The sequence below is a fragment of the Piliocolobus tephrosceles genome, chromosome 6 (genome assembly GCF_002776525.5).
Source record: "Piliocolobus tephrosceles isolate RC106 chromosome 6, ASM277652v3, whole genome shotgun sequence".
Taxonomy (NCBI): domain Eukaryota; kingdom Metazoa; phylum Chordata; class Mammalia; order Primates; family Cercopithecidae; genus Piliocolobus; species Piliocolobus tephrosceles.
This window is the reverse complement of record NC_045439.1, coordinates 7,183,958-7,197,468: the sequence shown is the minus strand read 5'-3', so window position 1 is coordinate 7,197,468 and position 13,511 is coordinate 7,183,958. Positions and strand designations below refer to the sequence as shown.

Here is a 13,511-nt window from a genome sequence, read left to right as displayed (position 1 = left end):
GGAGACACTTGGGGAATCCCCTGTAAGTGCCTGAACCTGTCCCAGACCTCAGTTCGCCGAGGAGACCAGCTGGGTTTCCTGCCTTGGAAGGGCCTACAATCCAGCAAGAGGCATGCAGAGAAGATTGAATGGGGCCACAGCCAGATCCCAGGACCTGTAAATGTGAGCTTATCTGGGGAAAAGATCACTGCAGGTGTGATTAAGTGAAGGCTTTTGACAAGATCATTCCGGATGGTCTAGGTGGGTCCTGAATCCAAAGACAATTGTCTTTTTTATTTTAATTGTTCAGAAGAGAAGACAAAGCCAGAGCGGAAAGCTGTGCGCGCAGAGGCAGGGAATCAGGGAGCACGGCCCTGCCGACACCTCCGGCTTGGACCTCTGGCCTCCCAACCTGTGACAGAATACATTTATTTTCTTTTCTTTTTTTTTTTTTTTTTGAGACAGGGTCTCACTGTGTTGCCCAAGGCTGGGGTGCAGTGGCACGATCTCAGCTCATGGCAGCCTTGACCTCCCTGGGCTCAAGGGATCCTCCCGCCTCAGCCTCCCCAGGCATACACCAGGATTACAGGTGTATGCCACCATTCTCGGCTAATTTTTTTAGAGAATGGGTTTCACCATGTTGCCCAGGCTGGTCTTGAACTCCTGGGCTCAAGAGATCCATGCACCTCAGCCTCCCAAAGTGCTGGGATTACAGGTGTGAGCCACCGCACCCGACCACAGAATCAATTTCTTATTGTCTTAAGCCACCCAGTCTGTACCCATTTGCTACAGTAGCCCTGGGACGTTAATACAGGACAACAGAGAGAAAACACAACCACTAATAAAGATCATTGCAATTACCATCCCAATATACAAAGGACCCAAGGCCACTCACTTGAGATTCCCTGTCCCCAGTCCCTCCCAGCCCAGCCAAGGAGGCAAAACCAGTGCAATGATTCCCATCAGGCAGGGAGACCCCACAAGGCTGAGAGAGGGCCAAAGCGTGCACAGGACACCGAGTGAGCTCTACCTCGCTCCTAGGGATTCTGATTCCAAATACGGGGTTCCTTCTGCTAAGTCACACTCAAATCAACACCCTGAAGACACAACAGAAAGAACAATGGAAATTGTCCATTTTTAGAATTTTCTTCCCCAAACTATCAAGGTAGCTAAATGTTCAGCTTTGTTTAAAAAAAAAAAAAAAGCTGTCCTGGGAGACAGAGCTGAGAACTGTCATGGGGAACCATTTCCAAGAGAAAGGGGATTCAAGACCCTCAACTAAAACATACTGAAGGTGGTAGCCCCCAGCAGTCTGGCGGTGACTACAGGTACCACACCCAGGCCGGCTGAGGCTGGATTCAAATCGCTCTCAGGTTTATGACCCACCTAACTTGGGACAGTTGTCACATACCTGAGAGGCAGGTTCCTTGGCTATCAATTCCAACTGTCCAAAAAACACTAAAATTACCCAACAGTCAGATGAGGATGCGGAGAAATGAGAACCTTTGTGCACCGTTGGTGAGAATGTAAAACGGTGTAGCCACCGTGAAAAATGGCCTGGCAATTCCTCAAAAATTTAAATATAGGATTACCCTTTGATGCAGAAACTCCACTTCTGGGTATAAACCCAAAAGAACTGAAAGCAAGGATTCAAACAGATTATTGTCCACCCATGTTCTTAGCTGTGTCATTCACAATAGCCAAAAGCAGCCCAACTGTCCATCTACGGATGGGTGGATAAGCAAAATGTGGTCTATCCATATGATAGAATATTATTCAGCCTCAAGAAGGAAGGAGATTGTAACATATGCTACAACATGGATGGACCTCGAAGACACTATACTAAGTGAAATGAGCCAGGCACAAAAGGACAAGCACTGTATGATTCCACTTACCTGAGGAACCTAGAATAGTCACATTCAGAGAGACAGAATGGAGAATGGGGGACTGGGGAGAGGGGAAATGGGAAGTTAGTGTTTAATGGGGCCAGAGCTCTGTTGGGGATGAATGCTGTGCACTTAAAAATGGTTAAAATGGTAAATCTAATGTTTATCTTACCACAATTTAAAAAACTCACAATCGAAGCATTGTGGGAATCACTGGAGATACACAGAAAGCCCACAGCACAGAGTGGACCCTTGATCAGTGGTATTTTTTAAGATTAAAATGCTAATAACTGAGCTGGCTAATAAAACGCAACGAAATTCATGCAAAGGAACCTGAGTCAGAAAGGACTGGTTAAACACAACACCAAGAGCAGACTCACGCACCCTCACGCACCCAGCGGGCCTCGCCCCACCAGCTATTCCTCACTTCTTAACAAAGGCAATAATTAAAAATGTCCGGTTTTATGAAAAGATTCCAGCGGCCCCCATTTCTGCAGGGAGTGACTCCATTTTTGCATTCACTTCCCTGGAGAAGTCCTGAGCCCTCTGATCCCTCCCTTGAGAATCATACAATACTGGCGTTCTCATTACCCGGGGCTCAGGCTGGTCCCGCAGCAGCTCCGTGATTCACGAGCTCACTCCTCTCCCTTGGCTGCTCCTACTCACACCTGCCAGGTACAAGGCCGGGTGGGAGGGGCAGGCCAGGAGCCAGACGCAAGGACAGGAGCAGGATGCCCACATGGGCCGCAGGCTCGAGGAGGCCTGAATTCAAATCCCGCCTCTGCCGTCCACCAGATGCACAAGGAAAACAAATTCGCATCTGCAAAAACCAGGAGCAGGTCCTGTCACCTCTCACCTGTGAACTATGAAAGGAGCTGCCTGGAAAGCTCAAATTCAGATCTGGGAGAGAAGGCTCCACCTGGGGCACCCCCACCGCAGTGAGTTCCTCTAGGGCAAGGACGCTATCATGCCCATTTCTGGATCCCTACACTGTAGCCCAGGGTCTGGCACATGTATGACCAGTGTATGAAGGAAGACCTGGGGGACCCTCCCGGGGACCATATCTGAGTTTGATCTGGTTTCCCCGACATAATGCTGGGCCCCACAGAGGGGCCCCTGCCCACCGAGGGTTCTGTCCCACTTCTTTTTGGGTAAAAGTGACCAGCCTTGATTATGTTGGAATAAATATATATCATGGTTTAGACTATTTGGGTTTAATTGTGAAATATACACAGAACACAGCCCCTCCACTCCGACCCTGCCCTCAGGTTTGAAAAGTCAAGTACATTTGGTTCCCCTCTCCCCCCACCATAAAAACAACAAAGAACGCCTCAAGCTTTCTTAAGGGCTATGATTTCTTTCACTCCGCAGCAGGGAAAAAAAAAAATGGATTCCACTGCCCTGTGTACAAAAACAAGGAGGACGCTCATAAGAGAATGTGGCTAGCAGCGTTCTCTGTGTTTCCTCTGCTTTCTCTCATGGGTGTAGACACCACCTTTTCTGGGTCTTCGTCATCCCCCAGCATCTCCTGGGCACCTGCTGGGACTCAGCCCCGCCCCAGCCACTGCAGAGACAGAGATGAGCCTGGTCGAGGAAATGGACTTGGTCAAGGCTGGTGTGGGACCACATGCCAAGTCCCTGACTCCCAGTCAGACCCCCAAAACCCAATTTGTGGTGATCGGATGAGAAAATCTTGCCCATGCTCTAGCCCTCTTCTTCAAGGTCAAAACTGCCTTCTGGTGGACTGAGGATAGGTGACTTTGTTTCCCTCTACGTCCAGCCAGGGCTGGAGGAAGCTTGGAGTCAGCAGGCCCCTTCCCAGAAGACACCACATCCACACCTGTCACTGCCCACAGTGGACTGGACCCTCGGCCTCACGTTTCCCAGCGGTAAAACCCAGTAGATGTCCCAACCCTCCCAGCTCCCGTAAGCCCAGCCCTTTCATTTCTTTCTTTTTCTTTCTTTCCTTCCTTCCTTTCCTTTCTTTCTCTCTTTCTTTCTGCTACAAGTAAACTTTATTTGATGTAAATGTAATACCACATTTTCAAGTTTCACAATGAGTATTTGACATAAATAATCATTTAAATTAGGAATATAAGTATGCACGGTCACTTGAGCTCATTTGCAGTTCAGGGGTTGGTCCAAGCTTTGTCTGAAAGTCTTTCTTTCCTTTCCGAAAGAGTAGCCCTTCCCTTTGCCTAGTAAGAAACACTGTCAATGGGAGTTGGAAGAAGTTCATAATCCACCTTGGAATTCCAGCTGATCTGTGAGAGGACAGCTTTCTGTATTCTAGAAAAATAATATTCTCTTTCAGTTCATTCATTTTTCCCCATGGAAGATATCGGCACTCTCCTCATCTACTGTCTGCCTCCTTAGCTGCTGCTTATTACATAGGATCTTTTTTTAAAAATATAATATCTGCAAAGAGATCTCTTCTGTCCCCTTACCTGCCCCTCATGTCTACCATTTTGTGGAGAGGGTAGGGTGGTGGGAGCCAGGGGCCAGAACTGCTTAGGCACACATTTGATTTCAGGTACAGAGAACACAGATTCTCTGAAAGGAACCCCATGGGGGTCGGGAGCATTCTCCAAAAGTGGTCCGGGTGACCTTCAGTTCACACAATTCGGTTTAATACAGCGCTGCTCCATGAGGATGAACACGTGAATGCCCCGTTTCCAGAAGCAGCACCACCTTTCATGGAAAAACTATGACTGCCTCGCTTCTTCCACATAACACACGGTTATGGACCAGCCGTGGGCCCACTGCACCCTTGGATAAAATGAGAGTCAAAACCACACCAATAATCACGTGGATTCCAACGCAGTCAGGCCCCACTTGTGCTTCATTCAGGTAAAAATCCCCGCAGAAGGTACCCCCGTGCTCAGTAGTGTTAGCACGGGGACAAGCTGTCCTCAGACGGAGCACCTCTCCATCCTGAGATCTGCTCCTGAGCTGCGCCACGGCAATAAGGGAGAGAGCACCCGGGCGGCAGCCAACGTATTCATTTTTTTCAAATAGAGAGAGGCGCCATGGAGACACGCATTTCATATCCACTGAGTGAGGAGGCCCTCCATGGGGCACCTCCACCATGGTGAGTTCCTCTAGGGCAAGGACCCTGTCATGCCCATTTCTGGATCCCTCAGTCTAGCCCAGGGTCTGGCACAAGGATGACCAGTGCATGAAGGATGACCTTCAGGACCCTCCCAGGAAATAAATCGGAGTTTGATCTGGTTTTCTACCAGCAGCTCCTTCTCTGTTGTCCACTACAGCCCAATGGGAGGCTGGAGGGGAGAGCTCCGAGCACAGCTGGGAGGCTGGCCAGACCTGAGTCTGAATCTCTGTTTTGAGACTCTTTGTCCAAGTTCTGCTATTTGTGTGCTGTGTGACCCCTGGTGGGTTGTGTGGCCTCTCTGAGCCCCACTATCCTCATAAGCAAAAGGGTGGGGGAGTGCCTCTTCTTGGGAGCGTTATGACGATGAGATGTCATGCCTAGGACTGAGCTGGCCCTTTAGCAAAACAGTGGCAAGCCCCAGGAATGCTGATGATGTTGGCCCTTCCTCTGCCTTCATTCATACTAAGAAACTCTCCCAGGCAAGTGGCTTTCTAAGAGCTAAGTCATCACCGGTGTGCTGGGTACCCAAGGCCACAGTCTCAAAAGGCTTTCCAGCAGCTCAGCTTTCTCCCTCCTTCCCCTCCCACTGGCCTTTTCCCTCTGATTCCCCCAGGCACTGGTCATGGACTATGGCCACACCCAGACGGTAGCTGTTCGTGGGACCTGCCAGTGGAGGCATGGTGAGCAAATACTTCAGTGTCCCCATTTTACAGATGGGGAAACCGAAGCTTGGAGAAAGGAAGTAAGTGGCTAGCCTGGGATAACATACTCACACCCATTCACTGCAAGGGAAGGACCGAGATGGCCCCATCTCTAGAGCTTCCCACCATGCCTGCAGTCTAATATGGGTCCACAGTGACATTTAACTTCAAACACGCATCCATGCCACAGAGCCCCACGGGGACAGGGCAACCAGCTGTCAAAGCACAACCCCAGAGTCTCAAACCCAGGATGTGCCCAGTGTGCTCCCACTGCAGATAGTAGAGCTGAAGGCCAAGGCGCCCAATGTGGGGCTCCTCAACATCAGAGCTCTACCTGCTGCCCAATCTCACCGCAGGTTTCACGCTGAGCCTCACGGTCAGGCAGAGATCAATCTTTAAGTGGCTCCCACTGGGTAGTGAATTTCCTCTTCTGGTTTTCAATGAAAATTCAAGAGGGGCAGTATGGCCTAGTGGGCAGACCCAGGTATATGAGTCAGCTGTGCCACCCACATGTCATGGCTTCATCCCCACTGTCTTCCTTGGTTTCCCCATTTATATGATGAAGGGGTTGGAGGAGATGATCTACTGGGATCCCTGGTCTTGGATTGTTAAAGATTGACTTGACCTCAGGTCACCCAAGAATCCATTTCTGGGCCAGTCCGCTGCACAGAGAGGGCAATGCCAGCCTCCTCTGCCACTTTCCAAGTCCCTTTAAAGGAGAACGGGGCTGCCTTGCTCTGAGGTCTCTGATGTCCATGGCCAATGCTGCTTCTTCACATCCACTAACTGCTTGAAAGCGCTGCATCCAGCACTGCATTAAAAATTAATTACACATGCTATCTTATTGCCAGTGCATAATGTAATGAGCACCAGCTGTGCTAAACAGCCAAACTCCTTTTTAAGACAGCTATAAAAAAAAAAAAGGAAAAAAAGAAAGAAAGAAAGAAACTGCACTTCCAAATGCCTCTCCTGTCAGAGCAGAAAAACAGCAACATCTTGTATGGATTTGAGCAGAATTCTTTGATTTAGCTCTGCCTTCAGAACGTCTGAAGGGCCAACTCAGAGAGTGAAATGGAATCTGGCGAGGCTGCAGCAATCTCCACTCAGGGATTTGCTGGGGCCTCTTTTATCTAAGGACGGTCATGCTGGTAGGTGCCCCACCCCCAACAGAGCCACAGTGCAGCCCTTCTGTTGTCCCCAACTCCTCAGCTCCTCTGGCCGTTGCTGATGCTGTAGGAAATGTCGCTTTCCAGCTATGTGGGATAGGGGACTTTCTGGCATCCACCAAGCCCTGCCACCCTTGGCTACCTCCAGCACTCTGAGAATCAGCTTCCCCCACCCTGGGGGCCTTGCAGCTCTCCATGGATTCTCCTGGCACTTCCTCCGGTCACAGAAAGAGGCATTTGGGTTTTCAAGGCAGGCGGGCATGGACAGCCTCTGCAGCAGTGTGACCTCAAGAAGCAGGCAGGTGCTAGGGTGGAATCAATGGCACTTGCATGCAGGAAGAGCAACAGCACTGTAAATGCTGGTTTGCGGATGCTGGGACCACCAGCCCTTGGGCAATGTAGACATTGCAAGGCATACAGATGACTCTCTAAATTTTTAATAACTCCCCTGAAAGCCCTTTTCCTACATCGAGCCAGCCCCCATCAACCCTGGGACCTGTCTGGTTAGCCCTGAAGGATCCTAACAACAAACATTACTTTGCAAAGGGAATCCCATGAGCACGTTTTCCAACCTTCCCATGACGGAGCTCTGCTGTCCACACACACTCACTCACACGGTTCTTTTCGTCTTCACCCCCATACTCACCCCTCCCTCCAGTCTCAGTGGCCGATCTAACGCCCTCCTGGAGTGCCTCTGGCACCCCCTGCACCAGAATCAAGGCGGCACATCAGAAGGGGCCTGGTGAGATTACCATTTCTGTCTGCATCACCGTTTGGCTTCCCATGGATCCTCCGGTGTTAATCAAACCCAGTCCAGAATGAAACTACAGCTTGCTTCTTGTTCTGGTATGAAATGTGCAAAGCACAGACCATATCATTAACATAAAACTTCCAGAAATAAGGCCACTTTCCAGGCAGACTGTATTAATTGCATCAGGCTTCCACAGCTAGGGTGGTCTAATCCACGGCGCCCCATTGGACGGCTCTGGTTATAAAACCAACACAAAATGAACACTGGGATATAATTGAAGGAGGAGAAAAGGATAGATTCTATGGTTAAACCCTACTATTTACTTACAGGTATTCTTTTATCTTTATTGTCCCTTTAACCCATGCCAAGAAACCCCAGACTAGTTAAATAACACAGCAAGCACAATTTCAGTAGAAAAGTAAATTGAATTTAACTTTACAAGATTGCCCTGTGATTTCAGCATATACTAATGACTGCAACTGACTCCCTCTATTAAAGCCAAACACTTCCACTTCCCTGAGCTGGGATCCTGTGTGTTCTTGCGTGAGACCTTGAACTTCACCAAGTACACGTATTAATCACTGTGGCTGATGACCATTTGCAGCTTTTAAATATGCAATGAAGTGTCTCAGTTCCTATTCCACCTCCCAAAGCTGGTACAAGAGCTGAGCCAGCCAAGAGGCTAAATACTTTTAAGAATGGAAAGCGAGGATCCAGCTTGCAGCGAGACCTGACGGAGTCTCAATGTTGTGAAACCCATTCGGCTCGTGCATGGACTCTAACTTCGACAGAGCTCACTCGGCACATGGCGTTGTTCTCAGCACCTGGCCCGTATGATCTCACACAATCCCCAGAACGACCCTTCAGAGCCTGTCCTATCCGTAGCTCCATTTTATAGATGGGGAAGCTGAGGAATGGAAAGGGGAAATGACTACCCGGGGCAGAACAGCCTTCACCCCCAAGCAATCTCATACGCTTGACGACCGCCTTCCAATTGTGGAAGCCTCAGAACAGGGAAGGGTCCCAGTATGCGGGGCACAAAGCCCAAGAGTGTCCAAACCATTCTCTGAATGCCCCACGCCCTGCCCTGGGAACCTAGCTAGCCCCATGCTCACTCCATCCACAGCAGCTCCACGCTGACCTGTCTCAGAAACTAACACGAGCCTCATTTTCAAATGTTGCATACATACACATATACATACAAAGATGTATTTTTACAGAAGGGGAAACTGAGGCAATGACTTCTTTAGGGCCTCCGGCCAGCTGAAGCAAAGACCAGGACCATAGTCTGAGGCTCTTGACCCCACAGCCACTGTGCCAAATCCTCTATGTGAAATTTCTCAGGGAAGAAATTTCAGTTCCCAGGAATGCCTAGACTCAAAGCCCCACAATCCTTCAGAAGGGTCAAAAAGAGTCAGGATCCCCGAGTCCCTTCTCCGCAGTGCGACCGTTGGAAGGAGGTCTAGGCTTGGGGTCTCGGGAGGCAGGACCACCTGGGATGCTGCCAGCCCAGGGTGTGCACAAACACACATACCTGTGTGGTATTCTCCCCCCGGTTAAATCACATCCTTCTATAAATAACTGCGGATGCAGTAACAGGCACGCAATTAACCCGTGTGAAACACGTTTACACTGGGGTTCTCCGTATTAATTTGAAGAGATGGGTTCAGTGCATCCTGATCTGAAAAGGGACAAAACCAAGTAAGGACGGCAGGCCCATTCCATCTTTACAAAGGCCTGCTTCTTCCTAACGGGCTACTGGGAACTTAATGACTCCATTCCAACTACTAATTAAACAGGCACTAAAAACACTTAAGCAAACAGCCCAGTGCCAAGGACACAAACCACAAAGGGACAAAAAAAACACCAGAATAGGATAGTTTCAGGTATTGAAACTGATCGGGAAACATGGTAGTGCAAGCTGGTGCGGGCCAATGAACTGGGACCGAATGAAAACAGACAACTGTACTGGACATGGTGGTAGAGGGCAGGATGTAAGAGCAGGCCCCTTAGAAGGGTCTCCTGGAGCAGTCCTAGGGGCTCAGCTTCCTGCAGTCCCAACCCCAGGAACAGGACACTGCCCTGCCCCACACCCCTCCCAGAGCACTGCAATCAAGCATTGGTTGCTCACAGGCTCTGAGTCCTGGCAGCTCTCAAGGCCTAAAATCTAAAAAGGCCTTTAATGCCAGATGAAGAGCCAAAGCCAAAGATGCGGCAGGTGCTGGATGGACAGCCTGGGATCAAATCCCACCTCCGCCACTCCCTCCCTCCCTGCTCCTCTTTCCCCTTCTGCAGGTCCCCATTCTCTGCCCTCCACACCACTAGACTGCAAGCTACAAGAGGGCAGGGACCCGCCTGCCGACTCTTCCTGTGTGTGCACAGTGCTACAAACTAGGGGCCTTCCAAATGGCTTCAAGCTAAAGAATGAATAAATGGATGGATGGATGCATGGATGGATGCATGGATGGATGGATGGATGGATGCATGGATGGATGGATGCATGGATGGATGCATGGATGGATGGATGGATGGATGCATGGATGGATGGATGCATGGATGCATGGATGGATGGATGCATGGATGGATGCATGGATGGATGCATGGATGGATGCATGGATGTGAGCTGTGAGAACTCAACGTCTCTGAACATTTTCTCATCTGCAAAGTGAGGAGAGTGAAGTATTAGGGTTGCTGTGAGGGTTAAATCCAAGAAGGCACACAAATGCCCAGCACAATGCAGCACACAGCAGGCCCTCCGTAAACAGTCCTCATAAGGATCCTAGTGGCATGTATGAGGACTTGCTGATGGCAGAGTCCCCCAGAGCCAAGGCAGTGGAAAGCTCATTCGACCTCCCGTGGATGTCAGCAGAGGCAGTGTGGCTCCACAGGAAGAGGGGCGGCCTTTCAGGAGGCATCCAAGGACAAATCCCCGTTCTGCCACCCCGGCCAGCCACTCTCCCTCCCCGAGCCTTTGCTTCTCCATCTGCAAAATGGGGATGGTAACAGCTCCTGCTCAGCACCATACAAAGATGCTAAGCGGGCCTGGCCACATGAGGGAAGGGCTCAGTCCTCTAGCTGAGTCTCATCTACTTCAGCAACTTCTAAGTAGGGCCAACAGAGGGTTAAGCAAAGCCCTGGGTGAGCCTCTGGCGAGATCAGATTTCTGTACCACAGAACTCGACCGCGTCCAGTAATAAACACTCAGGCTGATCTTTGATAGCACGGCCCCCCCAGTGGCTGCAGGGGCTGCAGCGCTAATGACAGGAAGCCAAGAGAGCAGGGCAACCACCCAGACAGAGCAGGCAAGCAAGCAGGGCCTTCCACAGACTCACAGAACAGATCTACTGAGCCAGGACAGGAGCCCCGAGCACCTGGGGACCAGCACAGCCCAGAGAAGGGAGCCGGCGTCTTTGCAAGTGGTTCCGACTCCTTCCCAGGAGATGTTGGGTTTTGCTTTGTGCGTTTAAGGCACAAGTCCAGTAAGAAACCAGAACTCCCTCTTGGAAGCCAGATCCTATGATGTCACCACCTGTCACAGCAGGGAGGGTATACTAAAGGCTCCAGGCCACCCTACAAGGGAGCTCTGGAGCCCAGGGAGCTCTGAACCTTGGAGCAGGGGCTGCCTGTGGCCTTTTACAGAGTTGTGGCCATGGCCTTTTGCAGAGCTGTGGCTCCAACAGGGACCGTCCCTGGGGACAGCTTCAATTAAAAACAAAACCTGCCCAATAAAAATAGTCTTCCTTTCACAACTCAAGTCAAGAGAAAGCCTGCAACATGCCTAGTGACAAAGCAGGGACCAATCAAATCTGCCCCGGCTCTGCACCCCCCCCTCCTTTCCTGCCCTGCCACAGAAACCAGGCCACGGCCGCTCACCACATGTATCTGTGTCAGCATCCTGGCTTACGTGGCCACAGTGCTTTCACACCAGGCCCTACCGAGATGCTGGGGGGATAGACTCGTGAGAGGGCCCTCTGCCCTTGAATTCCCGGGGACTCCAAGGATTCCCAGAGACCCTAGGCAGAACGAGATCTTGGGTTCCACTTGGGGAGAGGCAGGGCATGTAGAGGAGGCCAGTGTGTGTAGCCACACTGCTCCATCTGCCCATCTGTAGAATGGGCAGCCACACCGCCCTCCCAGGAGAGCGGGATGAGTCGGCACAAACAGCTGTGTCTGGGTCTGGCCCAGAGCCGGATGCACAGCAGGTACTCAGCCCCCACCCCCACCCCTCACACACGCCACAGTGTTTCACTCCCTCTCGTGGCCGGCCGCAGCTTTTTAAGAGGCTCCTTTTGAGCCACTTTTTTTCTTTTTCAAAGCTAATGGGCAACACATTCTCCCAAAGAGAAACTCAGCATTTTGGAAGGCTCCAGCAATGTACACAGACAACCAAGGACTCTTCCCCTAGCCTTGTCTTGGCGGGGCAGGGGGTTGGCTGGGGTGGGGGAAGGGGTGGCAGTGGCAAGGGCAGAAGAAAATATCAGATGTTAAGTGTTATCCAATTAAGCTGCAGCTAAACAACCCAAAGAAGCAGGATTGGGAGGCTGGGGAATGCATTCTGGGAGCAAGACTCTCAGAATGGGTGGGGGCACCATGGGGGACTCCTGACCAAGGGGCACCGGGCCCTGGCTCATAGTTCAGCGAACATTCCTTACCACTTCCCCTGGCACCCCAAAAAACCTTCTGGTTGGGAGCTGCCCTTCCTCCCTGGGTCCCCACCTTGCTCCAGCGCTGCCCATGGCACAACCCGCCATCCCGGGGGCCCACCCCCCACCGCGGCGTCGTCTGTTACCTGACAACTGACACTGGCATCCAAAGGGAGCCTCCGTCTGACCCTCACCCTGAGTCCCGTCACCCGAGACCGGGCGCGCGCTGCAGCACGGCAGGGGGAGGCAGGGCGGGAGAGCGCCCAGGGCACGCAGAGGTGAAGTGATCACGGATGAGTGAGGGTGGGAGGAGGCAGCTATGGGGGCCACCGCTGGCAGCTGGGCAGGCCTGCACGGCCCTGGAGAAAAAACAATAGAAAAGACTGGTCAGTCGGGCCCTGGACTGTGTGAGAGGCACAGGGTGGGACGGGGCTCGGGGCGTGGGGCTTGGCTCAGGCCACCCTTCGGGGGTGGGAGGCCCCCGGGGTGCCAGGCCCTGCAGGGAAGGCAATCGGGACACAGACGAGGGAATGGGCTCGAGGAGGTTGGCAGGGGGCACTGGGGAGGGCCCTGTTTCCACAGCTGCCAGGCTGGGCTGTCGGGGAGGCAGGACTCCGCCTCTGAGGGCCTAGTGCAGGGGGCTGGGTGAATGGGGGCTGTCAGGGCCCCACTCTCAGGAAGGACCCCCCACGTGGGGGCCTCTGGAGCAATCAAACAGGTTCCATTTGGGGATTTGTTTCCAAAACTTCGGGCTACCCCTCCCTGGAAGAGCTGGGAAGCACAGAGCCTCCCGTTTGCTATAGCAGGATGTGCTGTTGGTACAGGCCCGGGACACCTCAGGTCCGTCTCCAGGTGTCTGGGCACTGTTAGCCTCCTGCGTGGCAGACCACCAGCTGGGGGCTGTCTCCAGCCCCAAGCACTGAGCGTGCTGCATCCAAGCCCCAATGCCCTTCAGAAGGTTCACACCCCCCACCACATCCCAAGAAAACCCTGGCGCTGCTCACCCCCTCCTAATGTCTCAGCCTGGCTTGGGAGGCCTCCCGCCATGTGACAGCAAGGACACAGGGCCAGGGCCAACCCCGCCTCTGCCCAGCCCCACAGCTCGCTCAGCTCCGCGGCAAGGCCTGCGTTTGATTTAGCCGTTTATCTTAAATGGCTAAGAGACCACCAGGGCAAAACATTTGTGTGAAGCCCTTGCCAAAACCACAAGTGAAGAAGCCCAAATTCCCTGGGTAAATAATTGAGCACGGAAGCATCAGAAAGACAAAAAGGA

At 51.9% G+C, this 13,511-nt stretch overlaps 1 protein-coding gene across 6 annotated transcripts in view; it reads right to left on the bottom strand.

The window, feature by feature from the left end:
• Positions 1–13,511, bottom strand: part of BCL11B (BAF chromatin remodeling complex subunit BCL11B) — a 103,106-nt gene that overhangs the window by 49,457 nt on the left and 40,138 nt on the right. For 3 of the 6 annotated variants that reach the window (XM_023205594.3, XM_023205595.3, XM_023205598.3), the window contains one exon: positions 12,385–12,597. The exons of the other annotated variants lie outside the window; for them this stretch is intronic. In XM_023205594.3, coding sequence (XP_023061362.1) covers positions 12,385–12,597 — 213 coding nt within the window. The remainder of the gene's footprint in view (positions 1–12,384; positions 12,598–13,511) is intronic. 6 annotated transcript variants of the gene reach the window in all.